At 45.8% G+C, this 23,258-nt stretch overlaps 2 protein-coding genes across 2 annotated transcripts; one reads left to right on the forward strand and one right to left on the reverse strand.

Moving 5' to 3' along the window:
• Nucleotides 1-17,504: 17,504 nt before the first annotated feature.
• On the forward strand, nucleotides 17,505-18,070 carry LOC143363109 (uncharacterized). Its single transcript, XM_076803726.1, has 2 exons — nucleotides 17,505-17,749; nucleotides 17,809-18,070. Exons 1-2 carry the CDS (start codon nucleotides 17,505-17,507, stop codon nucleotides 18,068-18,070), a joined length of 507 nt encoding a protein of 168 aa, XP_076659841.1.
• Nucleotides 18,071-20,364: 2,294 nt separating this feature from the next.
• On the reverse strand, nucleotides 20,365-21,451 carry LOC143363118 (putative exonuclease GOR). Its single transcript, XM_076803730.1, has one exon. It carries the CDS (start codon nucleotides 20,812-20,814, stop codon nucleotides 20,527-20,529), a length of 288 nt encoding a protein of 95 aa, XP_076659845.1. The 5' UTR covers nucleotides 20,815-21,451; the 3' UTR covers nucleotides 20,365-20,526.
• Nucleotides 21,452-23,258: the final 1,807 nt, after the last annotated feature.

The raw sequence follows: 23,258 nt of genomic DNA on the forward strand, positions 1-23,258 counted from the left end.
GGTAGAATCTAAATATGTAACATTTTATAGGGGGTTCCATTTAAAATTACAAAGGTACCTCCCCTCCCCCGTTAAAGGGGAAGGGAGGCCACTTCACGTTTATGTAGTCAGAAAGGCCCTTCAGTTCCATGCAATTTAAGGCTAAGAACTTTAAAATTGAGAAGAATTATAAATTACTATATACAGTCCACTAAGTAACTGTACACAAAGTGCTCATACAAGGTGCTGATGTGGTAGAAAGCATCCTATTATCCATCGGAAATCTTTCAGAAGATACCCAGGAAGCAACGCATAAGGAATTACGATCATTTCGCGAGTACCACACTCGGAAAATTTCTCGACGGGCCACCAACCAAGATCTCAGTGACCCAAAAGAAGCCATCTGGGAATGTTTTAAACATTTCGGATAATCTGGCAGAATAATGTTTCCAACAAAAGTTAATCGATACTCAATTATCTATAAATCCCAATAGAAAAAATTTTTTTGATAAAAAATTATGGTCATCTTAATTTTTTAAGTAAATATAAAACTAAGTATTTTTTATTACATATTGTTGTAGCTGATGTTAAGACGAATCTTTTATTTATTGTTAACAAATATAGTAATAATTGGTGTTCAAATTTCAAAATTACAAAAGGTTATTTATATATAACCAAGTTACGTTCAAAACTTGGCTTTGTAGTTTTTAGTAAGTTATTAAAACATTTGTCTTGTAATGTTCATGAAAATTTTCATAAAAACCATTTAAAAAATATTTCTATAATAATTACTGTTCAAAGCAATGTAGTTAATTAATAATAGGAACAAAATGATGTCATCCTATAACAATAACAATACAGTTCTGAACAATAATTTATTCGCATATACGTTACATTTATAAAGTACATATTAATATTTGGCTGTTTACAACATTTCGAATTTTGCAGTTAAACATATTCTTTATTGTACGTACAGTTTCATTCATTTGTTATTTATACCCAACATAAAGTTTAACTAATCATAACCGAAATTAGTATTTGAAATCGTTAAAGCGTTTTAGAAAACAATATTCTATTGTATTCGCGAGACTGCAGTGACTATATATATAGCTATTTTTAATTTTAATTCCTACCACTAACGACGCTGTCAGCAGATTTTAGTTCCAGTTGGTAATACAGGATGTGACACGAAAATGGTAATGGGGTTACGTGACCCCAAAAACGTTGGACACGAAAATGCATTGGATGATAGGTCTATCCTTATACCTCGTCTGTGGGAGTAGTTTCACACCGATATACCTGTTCCCGCCTCGGATCAGGTGGCACGAGCTTCTGGGCCTGGGCCGACGGGGCTCGAAGCCGCTTATTCCAGCTGACGAAAATTATTCGAAATTCGGAAGAATTAGTCGTAGCCTCCGAATAACAGTGTAACAGACCTGGCCGCGCCAGGCCTGTTCCTAGCCGTACGCGCCCCGAACTCGAACCGCCCCGAACACGACCGACGGATACCGAGATCCGTCGGTACCCGCGAGCGCCCCCCGCGAGCGCCCCCCGCGACCCCCGCACCGCCGAACCGATCTTGGCGGGACCCGGAACCCGCCATGATGCGATACCGTCGCGCCGGATGCGTGACGACACCGGAAAGCCGGCCGCGAACCGCACCGCACCGCACCCCCTCGCCTAGCAAGACGAGAGAGACGAGCCAGAAAACGCTCTCTTTGGCTTTCCGCCGCGTTCGCGTACAGACGTGCTTTTCCCGATACGATCACTAGCCGCCGATACCGACCGCCCGATCACGACCGGAATCGTTCTCCGCGACGCCGAGAAGCCGCCCGATAAACCCGACCCGCGAGAGTATATTTTACCCGCGGAATTGTAACCGCGAGTGGTGCCGAAATATCCGCGCGACCCGCGAACCCCGAACACGCCGCTGCGTGCTGGAACACCTGGAGCGCCGACCCGAACGCCGTGCGATCGAGGACCGGAACCAGGGTAAGTAACCTTCTCTTCCGTTAACCCCGACATCTCCGCCTCCGCGGAGATTCTGTGGCATGCTAAAGCGGCGATGTCACGAAAGTGGGAACGCCGAAACCCCGGGCGTGAGCACTCTCCTATCCTCTCTGATAACAATGTCGAAAGGGTGTTTACCTTTACAACATAGTCATGAAGTGTTTGAGTATCTTCTTCAATAAAGACATTTTTTGAAAATATCTCGAGATCTAATAATTTTTTTGCCATGGTACCCTAATCATTTTTTACGTAGAATGAAAGGAAGAATCGATCTGGGCAAAAAATATGCATTTCTATTTAAAGAAATGATGCAATTGTTAATTGCACATGCACTGTTGCATCTAAAAAAATTTAACGGCCTGCAGATGTAGTGCTCTTCGAACCATTTATCTTTCTCCTTTATCATTTTTTCGTAAATGCAATAATAACGGAGTTATGACTTGAAACAATTGCGTGGACCACCCTGTATATATATAAGTGGTTTAGACTCTGGTGACGGCAAGTGTAGAATGTTTTCGTGTAAAATTATTTAAAAATAGTGTTGATGACAATACCTCATTATTAAGTTAATGTTCAGGATGACCGCTTTTAGACTTCGATATGAAATCTGAACTTGTTCGAATTTTCCGGGTTTTTCATTATTTACAACAGTAAGAATTTGCAACTACAAAATTGGAAAAAATTAAAATACGTATCATTACAATTAATATTATACTCAATTTATATTAATTAGAGATTTTGTATATCAGATTTATATGTTAGTTACATATTTCATAAAAAACAATTAAGCTGTACGTTCTAATCTTGTAACGAGTCCGTTTCCCGGCGGATCTCGTCACCACGGATTCCTCGCGGCCGGATTTGGCTCGCCGTGCCAGGGTTCTCGCAGGATAACGCGAGGGTGACGGCGGGGTCGCGGACGGTCGGGCACGGGTGATTAACGACGCGAGTATTTCGAACGTTCGTCACTGTCCCGGCTTCGCGTTTCGGCGGTCGGCGGTCGCGGTTCGTGCCTCAGGTTACGGCGGGGTCGGGGCCGTACGCGGCGGCGTATCCGGACCAGGGTAGCTTCGGCGGGCGGAGAGCCCGTGCCCCAGGGCGGCCGGCGAGGGGCCGGCTGCGGGTGGTTCGCTCTCCGTGGGTGTGTGGGCGGGAGCGGAGGTATCGGGTTAATGGGAAAGTAAGGTACTCACCCTGGGTCCGGTCTCGATCGCTCGGCGGTCGGGTCGGCGCTTCGGGATGTCCGGTACGCTGCGGCGTGGCCGGTGCGGTGGTCGGCGGACACACGTCGGCGCACTCTCGTAACCGAGGATCGGTTTTCCCGGTACGCGGACTACGCGTATTATTCTCCGGCGGCTTCGGTGTCGCGGCGGAGCGGTCTTCGGCAGGGTCCCGGCGGTTCGCGTTCGTTGCGGTTCGTACTCGTCGTAGTATACGTCCGTACTCACGCGTGGCGGAAAGCCAAAGAGAGCGTTTTCCGGCTCGTCTCTCTCGTCTTCTAGGCGAGGGGTGCGGTGCGGTGCGGTTCGCGGACGGGTTTTCCGGCGTCGTCCGGTATCCGGCGCGGCGGTACTTCGTCATGGCGGGTTCCGGTTCCCGCCAAGATCGGTTTGGGGGTGCGGGGATCGCAGGGGCGCTCGCGGGTGCCGGCGGATCTCGGCATCCGTCGGCCGTGTTCGGCTCGGAACAGGCCTGGCGCAGCCAGGTCTGTTACAATCTTGGTTAAAAAAAATAATGTGTACATAATGTCAAACACGTACTCGACAGATTACGGCCACGTGCGTGAATGTGAAGTTAAACTGAGATAAATCCATGAAATTCAGAAAAATAAAAACAGTCAGTAGTGGTAATCATACGCAGAGTGCAGTGAAATAAATAACAAAACGTGTGCGAGTGGTCTTTACCCCGTAAAAGTCGTTTAAAAGGTTAATTGGATGTGTGGCACGACTGACAAAGAGTGTTTGGTTATAAGCGTGTGGCACGACTGACTATGAGTGAAAGTTGGTATGAGTGTGTGCGTGAAGTGCGCGCAGAGAGAGAACGATTCGAAAAACTGCAGACTGAGCGTGACCACGTGCGAGGTAATAACTGAAAGGATAAAATACAAAACGCAACTAAGGGACTAGAAGATAATAGGCGTTATTATTGATTGAACCCGAGCCTTGTAATCCGCCACAGATGTGTTGAAGTGCATTGACACGTGTTCGTACAAAGCCACGTGCTCGAAATTTAAAATCGTTAAATAGACAAATTTAATCGAATAAAAAGATTTACTCGCCATATGCGCAATATTAAGTATCTTATTATTAAGAAATTAGGCTACATAAAATTAGTTCAATATAGATTTACAAGTGGTTCACCGAGTGATATGGCCATGTTATGTAATAGGTTAGGTTGCTACTCTGACAAGTGTATGGTCACAATACAGTGTATGGTATACAATACATATAAGAAAAATAAGTATACCTTAGTTTATAAAATGAATACATTACAATATAGTTTATATATACATAGTAAGTTGGTAAAAGTCACCATACGTAGATTTAATCTTCTGAAGAAAAGGTCAATATCGCGTCGATAAAATATTATTCTAGTTATTACTATATATATCACAGAAATAAATATATAGCATAAGCTATATATTTAAATATTGATAAATACAAGTAACGTCTAATAAGCAACAGTAATAGTAATATGCAAAGAATTAATTACACAATAGAAGTACATAGTTATAAAGTTAGATCAATCCCAATATAAGAGTATCTGAAGTAAGAAACGTGTTTAACTAAAACAATTAAGGTATATAGACAATAATTTAGAAGTATAATACACTAAGTACATAAACTAACTCTATGCATTACCATGGGAAAGTGTAAAGTGGAAACCTGTGCCACTTTAACGTAGCATATAGTTTATATATAGAAGGTCAGTCAATCAGACTAAATAAAATATAAACTCTTGACTTCGTATAAACTGTACAGTAATCCATAATAAAAGGTAGCCCAATTAAATAAATAAATAATTCAAGTAATAATATATGATAAGTATTAGTATTGTACATCGTGGAATGTAGATACCGTAGCAGTAAAATAACTCTCTAACACATAGTAAAATAAATAAACCACAGTTATAAGGTGAAGACTATTAAATTCAGCATATTTATAAATAACCAAGTTTATAAATCGACATAACATAGATACAAACAGTAGAAAAAAGAATAATTTTCTATTGACAAAATAATGATTTCTGTATTACTATATAAGACATAAATATAAACACTTAGCATATACCTTAAGAGATAATAAACATAATTAATAGAAGTACTTATAATAAGCAACGGTAAATGTAATATTTAAAGAAATTGTTACAGAACAGAATTACACAGATATAAAGCCAGATCGATATAGCGTTCAGAGTGACATACTTAATAAATATCAATAATAGTCGCCTAAAGATATAATTAGACTAAATAGAATAGATTATAGTTAGATTTACAACGTTAAGTATAATACATTAAATTTACAAAATACTAGAGTACACGGCATAGTAATTAGATATAGAAACTAAGTAAATATATGATACAGTGAGAGATAAAATAAATGAAGTTAATAAACAGGATGTAGCAGAGCAATAACTTAATTTCGTTACTGTCTTAGTAAAAGATATAAAGAACAAGAGAGCAGCATATACAGAAAAGTAAAATCAAGACACGTCAGCTAGTCGAGTGGAACTCTGTTGCCACCAGCTGATCCTGGTCACTTTGGCAAAGAAGATCCTGTTACCGGAAGACAGCAAAAGGTTTACAGTAAATGCGGAAGACTATGAAGTTCTCCAATGGTCCCAAGGAATTACGCTACAAACCTCTAATACCAGTGACTCCAGTGTAAAAGAATCCAACCTAGAAGAAAACGAAAGATAAGTGCTGTGCATAATCATATAATCAAACGGACTAACAATAGGATTAAAGTCCATGATAGATATTGTTGCGGAGGCTTCGGCTCCGCCTCGCCGGCGAACACATGCCTCAACTAAACAACAACACCGAACACTACCAACAACTAAATAACTATTTATTGGCTGTCAACGGATAATGTTAAAAGATGCGATACAGGTGCGTGCTCTCGCTTCGTCGACTCGAGAGGTTCTGTCGTCTGTCTTCTTCTTCACAACAACCCCGTTGGCCGGATACCACAATATCGATATGACGGCCAACTTCTCTCGATCGCCGCAATCGACAGCTTCCATCGTAACACTGCTCCCCTTCTCGAAAAACGGGCGTCCCGACCGCGGCTAAATTCGTCTGTGGTAACGTACCAACCTTCATGCCTCGTAATCGCCAAACTCCTCATGTCAGAATGACGGCTCCTTGACACGTTAACCTCTGTCTGAAAAGTCGGCGAAAGTAAGGAAATTTGCTTTAACCCGGTGGCCTTAATCAGACAGTAAACGTCCCGACATTTGTCCTCTGTCTCAGGGGAAAACCACCTAAAAACCCTGAGCAGGGCGCTGGCATGAGGTATTTCCCTTAATGCTTCAGTTATTCCGTCGACTTCTCGCCCTTCCCCTTGACTCTTGTGGCTTGAGTGCTTCTTTCTTGACGTTTTCCCGGGTGCTGCCCTCCCCCCGGGCGACCCCCGAGTCCTCTCCAGGATGCACCTCCAATCATCGCGAAATCTATCCGCGATAATATGGTGACTGGTGCACCACTCTTTGTGGACCAGTCGGGAAAGGGGGTACCCTCCTGAGGACGTATCCTCGCGAGGATACCACTTCCTCCCCCGAATTCCTAGGACTGTCTCTTCCACAAATGTAAAGTGATCGAGGTGCCGGAACGGAGTCGCACCCTCGCCTTCTTTCGATGCAGCGTCCTCTTCGTGGGCGAAAAGTGTCTAGGAATTCGGATTCCTATCCTAAACCACTGTAAGGTGCAATCCGATTCACGTGAACAACCTTCGGTTTTGCCTTAGGAGATTTGCATCTAGGGACGATTAGTAACGGAACTGCTTCTTTCCCGTCCGTAGATTCCCACCTCCGGAAAAGCAAACCCTTTCTCGCTTCAAGAGAGTCCCAAATTTTCCAGTAAAATTTTGTTACGGGGGAAAATGAGGAAACTTCCTGCCAGTTTGGCTTATTTCGTTCGATTATCCTCCGCAAAATGAAGTTTATTTCTCCATCGGTCTCTTGCGCTTTCCTCCATTCCTCCGAATTGGCGTTTCCACAGATCGTCCTGAACACGTGCTCTTCCTTTTCGCACATTTCTTCACGTGACTCCTTCTCCTCAAGGCGATGGCAATATTTACATTGCGAAATTTCGCATGGTCTTCTTGACAGACTGTCTGCATTGACATGCAACTTCCCTTCTCGATGTCTAATTTCAAAATCATACTGTTGCAGCCTTTCTATCCAGCGAGCCGTTTGTCCTTCCGGATTCTTGAACGACAATAGCCACCTTAAAGCAGCATGATCAGTCCTTACCAGAAATTTTCGACCATAAAGATAGGGGTGAAAATGTTCTATGGACTTAATTATCGCCAAAAGTTCCCGTCTTGTAACGCAATAATTCCTCTCTGCTTTTCCCAGCATTTTTGAAAAGTATGCAATAACTTTCTCCTCTTCACCTTGAACTTGCGAGAGGACTGCTCCAATGGCAAAATTCGACGCATCTGTATCCAAAATGAAATCTGCGTCTAATAAAGGATAAGCTAATATCGGAGATTCGGAAAGACGCTGCTTCAGCCACTCGAATACCTTTTGACATTCTTCCGACCATACAAACGTAATTTTATCTTCCGTCAGGCGATGTAGTGGCCTAGCGATGGAAGAAAAATCTTTGACGAATTTTCTATAATAAGTGTAAAGTCCGAGAAAACTCCTTAATTCCGTTTTACTCCTCGGAATTGGCCATTTCTGGATTGCCATTATCTTTTCGGGATCCGTTTTAATCCCGCGTTCGGAAACGATATTTCCAAGGTATCGCACTTCTTTACAGAAGAAATTGCATTTTTTTGGATTCGCTAATAGTTTGGCTTGGCGCAGGCGTACGAAGACAGTCCTCAAATTGTCCATGTTTTCTTCGGAACTTCTTCCATAAACAATTATGTCGTCTAGATATACTAGGCAGATTTTCCCACAAAGGCCTTTCAATACCGTGTCCATAAGACGTTCAAACGTGGCAGGGGCATTACAAAGTCCGAAAGGCATCACTCTGAATTGCCAAAGCCCTTCTCCCACGCAGAATGCTGTCTTTTCACGGTCCCTTTCGTCAACCATAATCTGCCAATATCCACTTTGCAGATCAATGGTTGAAAACCAAGACGATTCAGCTAGAGCATCTAGCGTTTCTTCAATTCTCGGCAACGGATAAGAATCCTTTTTCGTGACATCATTTAACCGCCGATAGTCCACACAAAATCTCGTGCTGCCATCCTTTTTCTTCACGAGAACGATAGGAGAGGACCATGGACTTTTCGACTCCTCAATTACTCCCTGCCTTTCCATCTTTGCGAGTAATTCTTTAACTTCGTCTCGTCGGTGAAAAGGGAGACGTCTTGGTGCCTGTTTGATTGGTGCACAATCTCCTGTATCAATCCTATGTTGGACAACATCACAATTCCCAACATGTTCAGGATTTTCTGCGAATATATCCTGAAATTCATGTGTTACTTTCGCAAATGCTGTCTTCCGTGGCGGAGATAAGGCCGAACAGCAACGCTGGAAAAGATCTTCTAAGTGCTTCGGTATAGGTGGAACTGCAACCTCCTGTACCTCTTCCGCTACCGGAGTCTCTTCTTCCATCTTCACTAATAAAGCTGCATCCTCCTTATTACGTATCTCTTGACCGATAAAGCCGACCTCTTCCTTCCCGGCTATTTGTAGTTTCCTCGCCCAATAATCGAGCCTACACGCGTGTTTCTGGAGGAATCCGTTCCCCAAAATACACTCCTCCGCCATGTCGATCAGGAAAAATTCTTCCTCTGTTTCGAAACCATTGATTTTAATGGGACATCTGTACCTGCCTTGAATCGGTAAATTTTCCCCGGAAATGGACACAATTTTGATTTCCAGAAGTCCCTCCGCCGCGCCAAGCTTACTTCTGGGATTGAACTTATCCGTCCCCAAAAGATTTACGCTTGATCCCGTGACGATTATTATCGTAGCCATTTTTCCATCGACGAATCCCTCGATGGCCGTACAATCTTTCTTCAAATAAGTCTTCAGCACGACAGGGGTAGAAGAAAGTGAAGTCACAGTCTCCCCTCCTACTATGACTTCTTTGCGTTTCCCATCCTCTGTGTTTGTCTCTTCGGGCAGTCCTTCTGGAGATGCCCAGTCTGGCGATAACTCCAACACTCCCTCGGTCGATCTTCTCGATCACCATTGATCTTCGAATTCCTGTTCACGAAACTCGTCTTTCGTACATAGTTCCTGTTCGGTTGACCCACTTCCTCCGGTCTTCTGTCGTATCCTCGTTCTCCCCAACGCCGTCCAGGAATGTGTTGTTTTGGAAAATAATAAGGCTTGTAGCGGTTATTTTGACTACTATACGAAGTTTCAGTAACAGACTCGACAGTTTCAATCTCCAAGGCTCTAATAACTGCTGCCCTCAGAGATGTAAAACCACCGAGTCTTAATATTCGTTTCATCTCATCGTTGGCCAATGCTGCTACAAATTGAGACTACAAATTTCGTATGGGCATTCACCAAATGCAGTTTGAGCAAGCCTCTCAATTTCTGCCGCCAACTCAGAGATCGACTCCCCTTTCCGTTGTCTATAATTTTGGAATTTTACGTAACTTAAATTTCGAAAATTTTTGGTCCCATAACGGAACTCTAATGCCGAAACTATCGTCCGGAAATCGTTCTGTTTGTCCACAGAGAGAGAAGTCAACACTCCTCGAGCAGGGCCCTCCAAAGACGCAACCAAGTCCAAAGCTTTCCTCGGTTCATCCCAACCATTCGCGCGAGCTATTGTGTCGAACTGAATTCTATACTCTTCCCATGAAACTTTGCCGTCAAATCTAGGAGGTTTCACGGTGTATCCCAACTCCGAAACACCGCGAAACACGCCAACTGCGTCATTTACAGGGACCTGCTGCGAAAGCGGAAGAACCGGAACCGCGGACCCATTAGGAACGGACACATTTATATTTTGAGTTTCACGGTTCTCAGTAGAATTAATGAAACGCGGCTGTACAAGACTGTGCAGATTCTGCGATAGCACCTGACACTATGCCTCCAGGATCCCAAATCGTCCCTCCAGGGCAGCTTCCCTTGCAGCTTGAGCGGCTCTGTTTGCTGCTTCCCTCTCTTCAAACCGGGCCCACTCCTGTTCCCATCTCTGTTCCGCGATTTTCCGCTGCTCTTGAAACTTGTAACGGTTGCGTCTCGCTTGCGTGAGACGCGAGCGAGGCGCGCGGTCCCTCCCCTGGATTCGCTCAGCGACCAGGGTTCGGCGGGGAGGGAGAAGGAAATGGTTTAATGAAGCACGATGTGTCCGGTGGTAAATAAACTAATTTATTGTTAATGCGAACGTGTGAAAACAGAATAATTGATTATAAACGTGAAATATTAAAGAAAATAATAATACTATATAACTACTAAAGAAGGATAATTTGTAAAGAACACGGAGCGGTCCGTGGGCTATCCGCCCGGATTTCCCGACGGTCCGGCGACGGGCTGGTGAAGGCCGGTTGTCTCTCCCCGGGCCTATGGACAGTTAAATAACGAGCGGTCAGCGGACCGTAACGGTGGATTCTGACGCGGGTGGCTTATCACTAATATTATACGGCTTAGTCTACGCAAAAAATACGATCTACGGTAACCGCGGGACGCCGGCACGGTTTCTCGAGTTTCGACGGTATACGCGGGAAATACGCGACGCGGGCGAGACGCGCTCGCTAGAACGGTGCCTGCCGTCGGACGTCCTCGGCGCGGTTCGGGTACGGTCGCGTGTAGAGAACGCGGTGTGCGGGAGACGCGGGCGAGCCGGACTCGCTAACGTGGCTCTGATTCGGGCGCTCTCGGCGCGGTCCCGAATTCTCCCGGTCCTCGAGATGGTCTAACCGCCGCGGCCCAGCGAACGATAGTGAATCGGTTGTTTCCTGGGGCTGGGCGCGCGGGGCGCGGAGAGGAGAGGGTAAGGAATCCGCGGAACCCCCCACCCGTCGTCCCCGCCCGACCGCGGCTCGAGCACGTAGGCACAGACGTAAACCTAATGCCTACGGCCCGAAACCGGCGAGGGCGCTCGTCTCCGGTAGTATACCGAGAGGCGAGCCCCACACGCTGCTGCGGCCGATCGACGACTAACGTGCGGAGCGCGACGCTGGATCCCTGAGGGGAGAGCGGGACGCGGGAACAGGTCCAGGTGGTGGGGATGACGGTCCGGAGTGTCGTATCCTCGGTGCTCTGAAAAGAGCAGGCCGGTGATCGACTGCCTTCCAGGATCCCGGTCGCGGTCTCGGTTTCGCGTAGGGGACGTAAACCCACTTACGCTCTGCCGATTCCAGCGCCTCGTCGTATTCGCCCGATAGTATACCGCGGCTAGCACGAGTTGGCGCGGCTGCGAGAGGATCTGGGCCCGGGTGTTCACCCGAGAGCTGCTCCAGACCAACTCCGCCTTCGGCTGGTTCCGTCGCGATCTTTATAGCCCGAGCGCGGACCTCGTGTGCTCGTTCGCGAGCCTTCGGCGCACGTCGATTGGTCGCGGATTGGCGCGCGGCTGGCCCGCACCGGTGATTGGTGCGGGCTAAGGTACAACTCGGCTCGCAACGAGACACATGTGTCTCGTTGCAAACTGCCCCGAAATGTTCCGCTGGAGGCCTTCGAACAGCGTCTGTAACATCGTCGCATCTGCTCCCGAAGTGGATGTCGTTGTTGTGGAATCGCCCGCACTTCTGACACCAATGTTGCGGAGGCTTCGGCTCCGCCTCGCCGGCGAACACATCCCTCAACTAAACAACAACACCGAATACTACCAACAACTAAATAACTATTTATTGGCTGTCAACGGACAATGTTAAAAGATGCGATACAGGTGCGTGCTCTCGCTCCGTCGACTCGAGCGGTTCTGTCGTCTGTCTTCTTCTTCACAACAACCCCGTTGGCCGGATACCACAATATCGATACGACGGCCAACTTCTCTCGATCGCCGCAATCGACAGCTTCCATCGTAACAATATGAAACAAAATAGTTAGTACAGATACTGTATAACACACATAATCGTCCTCTTACCCAAACTAATCACAATCATAGCCGAGTGAATTAATGTCTTCTTTGATTTATACAAACATGAGATGAAACTGTACTCTCGCATACTTGCTCCATCAGAGTAAAACAGTCAGAACAGCAGGACTTCATAATCTAATATTTTGACGGTTGCGTCAGACCTCAGACATTATAGGAAAATTACAGCACTGTATCCCGTTAGGAACCAGTATAAAACCAATAAAATAAATATGTTTAAATAAAATTCACAGTTAGTAAAGTCGCGCCAAATATATATGTTACGATTAATGTGTCTAAAGTGGGTATTAGGGTGGCTCTTATTTTCGATTTTTGAATTTTGTTTATCCCTCCCTCCCGCCCCCAGGAGTGTTCCAATTAATAAAAAAAAAATGTGCAAAGTTTGAGCAGCCGCGGATAACGGGGAAATGTGTTCCTGGTCCCTTAAACATTAAAATGATTAATTAAATGCTCATAAAATTGTTTTTCTCGAATATTTCAACAAAATAAGTTTAACAAAACTTGTATATCTGGACAGGCTGCGACTTTTACGTCGTATTCTTTTTGGTAATTGTGCATAAAAGGTTCCTTCTCACCGATTTTGATAAAAGTTAAATACGTTGTAAAACTGAACATTCTCAACAACTGTTTCCTATACATATGTGGGTAGGGTCTATTTATCATTAACTAAACTTTGCTGGCGAACTTACTTTAATGTCTATATGTACATGTAGTGTTCGCGACTGTACAATTTACGCGAGGTGTCTTCGGACAACGCTCGACGACTGTCTACAAAATACGACGTGTGTCTCGCGACGACTTCTGACTGACTCTTCGAAAGTCCTGTACAACTTAATTCTAACGCCTTCGTTTGCCCTGGTAAAAATCCTAAACAACCCTGATTGGCTAACCCACGCTTTGGGTCCTTCCAATCAGAGCTGTTCTTTTTCTTCGTCTCACCCCCGTTCCTTCCGCCCTTGGCGTGTTTGTTTTCGGAACGGCGAGGTGATCGGAGAAGATGATGGGACTTTCCTCCGGGCCACCCATGCTTGACCCAAGTGTCGATAGACCGTTGGGTCCGCTTCAAGTGCCCTTCAGTTCGTCTCTTAATTTATGACGGTCTCAGTTTGCTATTGAGGACTTTGGGACAAAACTCTAATAAACATACTTCGACTAGGTCTGGAAAATGTCCACTCAAAAATAGCTTCGTCGAACGAGAGTCGTAAATTGCGTTGGCCGTTTGCACGAAAGAAAGACTCTTTTGTGTGCGTGCGACCGGACGCTACACATATAACCGTAACTATACATATAACAATTCTGCATACACATACGTGTACGTCCGAGGCGTGCGTATGCGTTAGCATGGTGCGACCGCTCATCAATTGTTTCTACAGATACAGTGAATATCTGCTGTAAGTCCCTACAAGCCTCGCGTTTTCTGTTCCCTGGAACTATCCGCACCACCGCGAGGTATATCCCGTGAGGGGCCATGACGCTCGAGAGCCGCTGCCGCCGAGGAGTGTAACATAACACGGTCGAGTATATCGGTGTGAAACCAGAAGACCACTACTAATCCAATAACACAACTTCTTTACTTTTCATTATTTTTTTTAGAGGTCATTTACCAACATATTCGTGGCATTTTTTTAATGAAAATGATACCAAATTAGATATACCCAGTTAGCCAAATGCCGTTTCAAGCAAGTGGAATGTGTGCTCCACACATTGCGAGCAAAACATTTATGCATTTGGTACCAAACCCTGCTTGAAGCAGAATTTGGTCCTTATTTGGTATGATTTGGTCACCAAAGTTTGTCGACAAATTCCTACCTTTTTCCTGTCACATGCGGAAACAGATGGATTGCAAACTCAATGCAAAGTCTCCAGCTAAAATTGTATGCGAAATTGTAGCCAAACTTTGGTTTCGATCAGCCTTCGTTATAGAGGGCAGGTCCGTCGCACTAAGAACGGACGTAACCTTGTTCTAACAGTAAATATCGGGAAAAATTTAAGTAAATCTTCCTGTAGGGTGGAAAAAGGTATTTTATTTAAGTTTCGATGCATAATAAAGATAAAGTGATGCGTAAACATCACAATGTGCTGTGAAAGACAAAGCGCCGTGTTGTGGAAGGCGAAGAACGTACGTGCGAGAGAGAGAGAGAGAGAGAGAGAGAGAGAGAGAGAGTGCGAGAGTGTGCAAGAGAGAGAGAAAAGATCGCGAGAAGTGTGTCTGCGAGAGGAAGTGGATTCGAAGAAGACGATTGAAAGAAGGATATGGAAAGGGATGACGGAATATTTTTAATGTGTGTAAAGAAATGACATTTCTTTAATTCAAATTTTACCGCAGTTCGCGCGTTGTAGAGCATAGGGACGGGTGGAAAGAGATAGAGGAGAGAGATGGAAGACTACGCGATAGAGCACGTGTTCATAAAGTAGGAGAGTTAGAAAAGTGTAAATAAAGAAGTCAGATATAGAATAAACTTTAATTGTCGTTTCTTTGTTTACAGGTAAGATTGTACATAGTGTAGATAATTGTTGTATCCTAGCATAATAAATAAAGGATAAAACTTTGTTTACAGGGATACAAATTCTAGTTTATTGTGAAAATCCTGTTCAATAGATAATTGTCTTATAAAACGAAAATTTGTTAGTTAAATAAAGGAAAATGGACAGGCTCCCATTCGAATTTGCCGTAGTAGCATCAAGTGACAATAAAACAAATGTATTAGCCATAACCTCTATAACTACAGAGGAGGGAAAGTGCTTTGCAATGCCAGAAGAATATAGAACAATAAACAACCATAAGGAAATTATGAAGACAACTAACTATGCTAAAATAAAAAATAGCTTAAAAAGAAGACATCAGACCAGAAAAATATGGATAAAATTAGAAGGAGAACTAAAAAATACATACGTAGATGAAGAGGAAAACATACAATTCTGTGATCAATATTTAGAAGAGATAGTTATAGAGCAACCTGCAGGGGGAAAAGACAACCTACAACAAATCCTGGAAAAATTAATAGAAACCACAGAAAAAAAGACGGTCAACAAAACTTAAAAAATATTGCAGAGAAATATTATAGAAAAATTCACAAGCAAGTACCCAAATGCAAAGCAATGGATGGAAAATCTTGAAAAAGAATGTACACGATTTAATATAACAAAAGATGAAACAAAGATAGAGGTACTAAGATTATTTTTAGAGAAATCCTGTTTCGATTGGTACAGCTCGATGGCCACGAAATTGTCAGTGAATTCTGAATGGAAAGAGTGGAAAGGAAAATTCTTAGAAACATTTGCGAACAGAGGATGGAATATGGTCACATATGCTTTTGCATTCAGATATAAAGAAGGATCATTACTTTATTATGCAATGAAAAAAGAGAAACTTATATTAGATATAAACAAATCTATAGACCCCAAAACATTGATTGATCTCATTGCAACAGGTCTACCCGAATTTATCTTAAATAAAATAGACAGAGATGAACTCAACGATACCACAGATTTGTTCCACGAAATTAGAAAATACGAAGGTATGATATACAAAAGAAACTGTAACGCGACGAGGAACAATAAAGCGTCAAGACCCCTCGTCACCCCCCCCCCCCCATGTAACAGAAGAATTGCGCCGAGGCAGCGTGGTCGGCGGTTTAGGGTCTCTTCATACTTGCCGGGACCGGAGGGTTTTACGTACGGACTATAGGTCCAAATGCCGTGTTGCCGATATTCTGTCGAAGCTCGGGCGCCTTCGTTCCGGCCATTGGACTATTCCCAGAGACCGCCGTTGTCCGGCGGCTTATCATTACCAGATGGCCTTTCGAGACCGCGTTGACAGTACCCTGCTGTGCTTGGCACAAAAAAAAAGGTTTCTCGGGGCTCTACAGCTCCTTAGGTAAACTATCGGTATCTCTCCTCTAGAACATTATGGAAATAGGAATCGTTCCTGCCTCTTCGTGAAACAGCATCACACATCCTTATATATTAACGTAAATTATACATATATTGTAAAAACGAGAATAGTTGTTTTTTTTTATAGGAAGTATTCACGTTAGGAAGGGGATCATGCCTTGTGAATTCGATCATTTTTGGGGGACTATGTCTCGACTTTTGATGACATTGAAATGTGTTGTGGTCCAAGTGAAACTGGAAGAAATCCGAAACAATACACCCAAAAGTGTCCGATATCGTGTGTAATGACTCAATCACATGATAACTTGTAGAATAAGAAGAATTAATTCCACATACATTGCATCGTTTTGTCTTACGACACGAAAAAATGTATATGGAAAACTTCTGAATTCTTGTCCATAATGACCTCAAAATGATTAGATGGAAGGTTCCCTGGCAGAAATGCGATGGCGTATCTACATCTTCTCCAATGAGACGAGACAGTAGACGCAAACATAGGCGCTCGAGTGCGACAGAGTTGAAGTTACCCTTACAAGACAATTAGCAAAGGACGCACGCTGGGTGCTTCACTGCCTCGGTCTCGTTGGACAGAGCATAGGTACGAATGCGCGGGCGATTGGATCAGAGTCCAAGGGACAGGCCTCGTTTCACACGTACTTTCGGCTACAGTCGATATATTGGCTACTGCGGTCACATATACTATGTAGCGTGTGACGTCGAAGCCAAGATACTGGGTCTGCGGGCGCGGCGGAGATGAGCATAGACAGACCTAACGATAGACTCCCCAAAAATGGTGGCACTGAAAAAATGGCGAAATTAAAATGGTTTTTTTTTGGTTGCGTCGTAAGACCTTACGTACGACGCGACAAGCACGCGACCAAGGCCAGGTTTAAAAATCCCTATCGACGACCTACCGACCATGGACGTCATAAATCAAAAATCCTTCCGATTGTACCCCCCACTTTCGTAATTTTTAAGCCAGCCGAATGCAGCACATGCGGAACCTTGTACACCGTTAGCGTACTAAGATTTACAACCGTAGATGCTTGCGAACCAAATATTATACGTATATTTCCACTTTTCCAATTTTCCACTATTTCCACCAGCTTTCGAACACACCTTGCAACCAATGAATTCTAATCATTTTAAACTTGTTCTCCGGAGTTTTGACTTATAATCACTTATAAAATATAAGATATAATTTAACTATGCTGTTTGAAACCTTTCGGATTTTGCCAGGATTGGAAAAATCTCCGATTGATTTAAGAAGGCTGGTAGGAATCGACGAAACAAGGGGATCGAAATCGATGGGTCGGTGGCTGGAGCACTGGCAACGGAAGGGACCGAGTGGACGTTCATCCCTCCATATTCACCTCATATGGGAGGTTTGTGGGAGGCAGCTGTGAAGTCCATGAAGATTCACCTGAGGAAAACCATCGGGGAGGCCACCTTGACGTATGAGGAGATGGCAACACTACTCTGTCGCATAGAAGCGTGCTTGAACTCACGCCCGTTGACGCCGCTCCCCGACGAACCTCGTGACCTAGAACCGTTAACTCCAGGACACTTTCTAGTCGGAGATCGGATACTTTCACCCCCGAACCACCCGCGGAACACTGCACTGTACCACTTACCTCACGGTGGAAACTAATCCATAGCATGCACTCACATTTTTGGCATAGGTGGAGTCGTGAGGTCATGCACCAACTACAACCACGGACCAAGTGGCAGAGAAGCCGAGAAAACCTTCGCCCGGGCAGAATCGTGCTCGTCAAGAACGACTCCACACCGCCGACCCGCTGGCCGCTGGCTAAGGTGGAGAGCCTCCACCCGGGTCCCGATGGCCTAGTTCGCGTGGTCACACTAAGACGGGGAGCACACACTTTCGACCGAGCCATTACGAAGCTGGTGCCACTTCCCGCCCAGCAGGAATCGGACGGCTAACCTGCTTCACGCGACCACGTGTATTCACGGCGGGCGGCACGCTACGTCGGAAACTACGACGCAGATGAATGAAGCAGGCCAGCCACGAACATCAACGACCACGCCCGAGCCGCTCGAGCTCGCACTTCGAATTCGATCTCGACAAATCGACATCGAGGCGGGCGGCATGTTTGAGATATTTAATCACACATATATTTAATTACACATATATATATAAACATTGTTTTAAAACTGTACATATATTCAGGACAATAAACCGACACGAACGACGCTGTTTACGTTGCGCGCCCGGCGGCCTCCCGCCTCGCCCCCCAGAACCCGCGAGTGCCACGGGTGGACCGAGCAGATCGAACACCCGGGGGGGGGGGGCAAGGGGCGAGCGAGAGGTTTCGCGCGCAACGAGAACAGTCTACTTCACGTGTGAATACCGACAACAACCGAGCATCGATTTCGATCGCCTTGTTTCGTCGATTCCTACCAGCCTTCTTAAATCAATCGGAGATTTTTCCAATTCTGGCAAAATCCGAAAGGTTTCAGACATATGCTAAAATTGATTTGTGAAGCTGATTTTCATCGTTCCATCGTTAAATTAGATTATAGTTTGAACCATTACTTCTGAACATTACAACTCAGATGAACAATATTCTTTTCTCTACTTCGAACATGGATTGTGTGCGGATGCCGTCGTGGCACCGGCGGCCGATGCCACGCGGCCTGTGCCAGGTGGCGGCCGCCGGTGCCAGGCGGCCGAAAACGGATGCCCAACGGCTTGCCCAGCTCTCAGCGGATGCATAGGCATCCCCGGGGTGTAGAGGGGAGTAAATTGTTCGGGAGTTAGGTAGCGAACACCCGCTGTGTGCGGGTCTTAGCTTTTGTTGCGAGCATCTCGAGCGCCTTCTCAGGTTGCTTTTTATGGTTCCGGTGCGTATGGATTAGAAAATCGTGGTAGTATCCATACTAACGTTCACCTCCGGCAAGTATGAAGAGACCCTAAATGGTCGCCCGGCAATAGCGAGAGAGAGAAACAACCTCTCTCTATCTTCCGCGAAATATAATAAAAAATGGCAGCGCAGCAAGAGTGAATAAATGGTCGCGCGGCAAGAGCGAGAGAGAGAAACAACCTCTCTCTATCTCCCGCGAAATATAATAAAAAGTGGCCGCGCAGCAAGAGCGAATAAATGGCCGCGCGGCAAGAAGACGGAAGAGCGAGAGAGAGAGAGAGAAACAACCTCTCTCTCTATCTCCCAGCGAAATACATCGCAACCTTCAAGGTCAAATCACATTGCAGAATACGGCTGCAACGATAATGAAATACTAAAGCGGAAATCCGAAATCCTGATGCAGCGATAGGAAACGCCATCCCGGTAACAGAAACCGCAAGGCGATACCTCGGCGGCGGCGGAGCGATCCCTCCTATAGCCCCGCAAGAGAATGACCCCCTCGCCCATTGAGTTAGAAACCGAGATCCCCCCATCGCCCAGCAAGAGAATAACCCCCCTCGCCTATTGAGTTAGAACCGGTATAGACTACCTACTCGTTTCGCTGATAAAAAATGAAGAAAAAAAATCGAAAACTGTGAGAGCTAAAAGTGAAATTTCGAGAATCGATTCGAGAGCCGTGGAGATCTCCTGTTCTCCGTTGCTGTGTACGCGGCGATCTAGCGAGAAGTTTTTTTTTTTGACGGTGATGACGGTGATGATGGCGACGCGCGAGCAGAACAAACGGTACGCGAGACTGAGCGCATGAATAACGTGTTTAGAGTTGATCTGTGTGCGAGCGACGAAGTGCGTGCGTTCCCGAAGAGGCGGAGATTGGGACTGTATTTAGTTTCTTTTTTTCGGTATATGTAACGTACCACAGACTTCACTTGGAACTGAACACCGTCGGAAGAGAGTTGCACGCATGTTGCGTCCCTCGTGTGTTCTCGTTAGCGCCATTTTAGTGTCTGCGTCGGAAACAATCGACGAACGACGGAGAGAGAAAACGGGGTCGTGCGAGACGTGGATAAAAGAAATAGTCGAAGGAGAAGACTAACGGATACCGTAGTAGAGGAGGTTGGGCGCTAACGAGAGGACTAACGCGGTGCATCAAGACACCTCGAGATCGCGTCGATGGTAGTCGCAATTAGGGTCCTCACACACACATTCTCTCTCTCTCTCTCTCTCTCTCTCTCTCTCTCTCTCTCTCTCTCTCTCTCTCTTCACTCTCTCTCTCTCTCTCTCTCTCTCTCTCTCTCTCTCTCTCTCTCTCTCTCACTCATTATCTCTATAGTGTCTATGCTCCCGTAGGTTTTACGAGAAGTCATGCTGCACTGTCCTCAACATTAAATCGATGGCAATCCTGGCGTCCCCGACGGAGTCGTGTTCCATTGTCTGTATCTCTCGTCGCAGCACCGTCCTCGCGAGTGTCTTCAGGCTGCAGCGGAACGGGTAGCCGAGGAAGTGAGGGAACGCCACTCATGTGTCGATCACAGTAGAGTGAAGGATTCTGAGGGCTCTGAGATCATAATCCAGGGCGTGACCGATCAGGATCGTCTCAGCGTGGACGAAGCTGATGAGGTCCATTTGCATGCCCCTGAGACGTTTCGATGCCCTCGAGAGATCCTTCGCCGTGATCCCACTGAACCTGGTATTTTGGTCGATAATCTCTGCATCGGGCCTGACCAGCGTGTCATAGACCACATTTCCATCCATATCGACCACAGTTACCTCAGCCAGCTCGAGTCCGCGCCGCGTGAAGCACATCTCGCAGTCCAGAGCGAAGACACCGTAGTTTCCATCGGAGGGCACGATCCCGGCAGGTTGAGTACACACGTACCCCTCCAGCGGTCAATTGTATCCTGGAGATAGGCCCGTCCAAACGTGCATTCTGGCGTTGGTGCATGCTCTGGAACTGTTCCGGTCCTGGCAACACTCCCAGGCGTTCCTTTGCAGCCCGTTCACAATTCCGCTCCGGAACTTTCCCCAATGGTATACGCACCGATCCTCCTGCAGGTATTCGCCATCGTGCCGGTTGACGTAGAAATTTTTGAGGCACCTCGCGCACTGCCTCTCTTCGACGACAAGTTTATACGATTCGGGGGTTCAATAGCTCCTCGACCTTTCCTAATACTGGTGGTAGCCGTAGCCGGACGAGGAGCATGAGGACGAATACGAGGATGAGTGCGTCGACGGCGACGAGGAAGAGGAATCGCCGATATCCGAGCTCTTATCGCTATCTGAAGCGCTCTCCTGCTCTAGGTCAGAGCTGTCGACGGAGCTTCCACTATAGTTCCCGCTGTCGACCTCGCTCTCCACTATGGAGGTGGTTCCGCTGCCAGGCACAAATTCGCGGGTGTTGACATCCAGGTGATGGTAGCTGCGTGCCCGGTAGCCCAGGGGATGTTGGTGATGGTTGACTACCGCAGCTTAGCCAGGGTAATAGCTACACTCGACCGGGTAGCCAAGATGGGCCAGCTGATCACCTGTTAATGTGTATCCTCGGAGCAAGGAGGCCAGCGCCGCGTTACTTAGATGTTTTAGCTCGTTTCGCTGGCTACTCAGGAACGTGCTGGACTCCCTGCCAGCATTCCAGGGCCCGGTCGTCGCATTTTCCTCGGACTTGGTCTGCGCGATGTGCGTTTTCAGCAGTTTCCAGCTGGTAATTCCTCTTGGAACCGGCGGTCCTCGGGGACGTCAACGAGGTTTGGGAAGTCTCGGAGCTCCTAGTAGGGCTGCTAGGCTACTCCTGCTGCCGGCAGTGGTGGTGCCTGCGCACTCGTTGCTGCTGTTGCTGGTGCTAGCCAGCCTGCTCCTCCTCGTGCTCTTGCTCGTCGTCTCGTTCCTGGCGCTGGTCCTGTGGCGCTCTGGTACGATTTCTCCTTTGTCGTTGGCTCAGGATCGCTCGATCCTCTTTCGTGGACGATCCCAACGAGGCCTCGCTGCTCGCGGACGTTGAGGTCGTCGAGGAGCCTGTTGAGGCGGTCGACGCCGACGAGGATGCCGACGACTTAAGGTCGGCCCACACAAGACCGGGAAGAGACCGTGTACGTTTGGCCGCTAGATTCGAAACCAGGGTGTAGGGTTTGAGTCGACGGAGCTTCAGTGTTCTCGACTATATTTCTGCTCGCCCCGGTTGGGTCACTATCTCGAGCGTTTGACCATTTCCAGATGGCCTTTCGGGAGCGCGTTGACAGTTCCCTGCTGTGCATGGCACAAAAAAAAAAAATGTTTTTAGGGCCTTCACGGTTCCTGAGGTAAACTGTCGGTATCTCCCGTTTACAATACCATGGAAATAGGAAACCGTCCTGCCTCTTGGTGAAACATCATACATCCTTGTATTGTATGTAAATTATACATACATATATTGTAAAAACGAGAATAGTTGTTATTTTTTTTTATTAAAGAAATATCCACATTAGGAAGGGGATCATTTCATGTGAATTCGATCATTTTTTGGGGACTATGTCTCGAATTTTGATGACATTGAAATATGTTGTGGTCCAAGAGAAAATGGGAGGCGGGGGTTGAGCCGGGTTATCACAAAAGACTGCTGTTCTCAAATAATTTATTTTTTCCTTGGTAAATGTCATTTCTTAATTAAAAAATATTAGAAATATCTTTGTTTTGCAAATTTTACCACTGGTTTAAGTGTGAAAAAATTTGAATAAATATGGCTGTATTTTACGTTTCTTCATCTTTCTCTTTGAAATTTCGTTTTGTAATTCGCGGAGCCGCAAAACTACTTATTGTACTATTCATTATTTTAAGTTCATAAAATTGCTGGATATTCTTTAGACATTCTGAAGTAAGGGTCGCTAGCGCAAATATGTATGTATATGGAAAACTTCTGAATTCTTGTCCATAATGATCTAAAAATAGTTGAATGGAAGGGTCCCTGGCAGCAATGCGGTGACGTATCTATATCTTGTCCAATGAGACGAGGCAGTAGACGTAACCATATTCAGTCGAGTGGGACAGAGTAGAGGTACCAATGCGCTGCTGATTGGTTCAGACTGGAAGGGGCAGGCCTCGTTTCACACGCGCTTTCGGCTGCAGTCCAAATATTGACTACTATGTAGCGGGTGACGTCGAAGCCAAAACAATGGGACTACCGGCGCAGCTGAGGTAGGGATAGGCACACCTAACGGTAGGCTTCTCAAGAATGGTGACACTTTAAAAATGGCGAAATTAAAATGGTTTCAAGTGTA

This window comes from Halictus rubicundus, unplaced genomic scaffold, assembly GCF_050948215.1.
Source record: "Halictus rubicundus isolate RS-2024b unplaced genomic scaffold, iyHalRubi1_principal scaffold0022, whole genome shotgun sequence".
NCBI classification, from domain to species: Eukaryota; Metazoa; Arthropoda; class Insecta; order Hymenoptera; family Halictidae; genus Halictus; species Halictus rubicundus.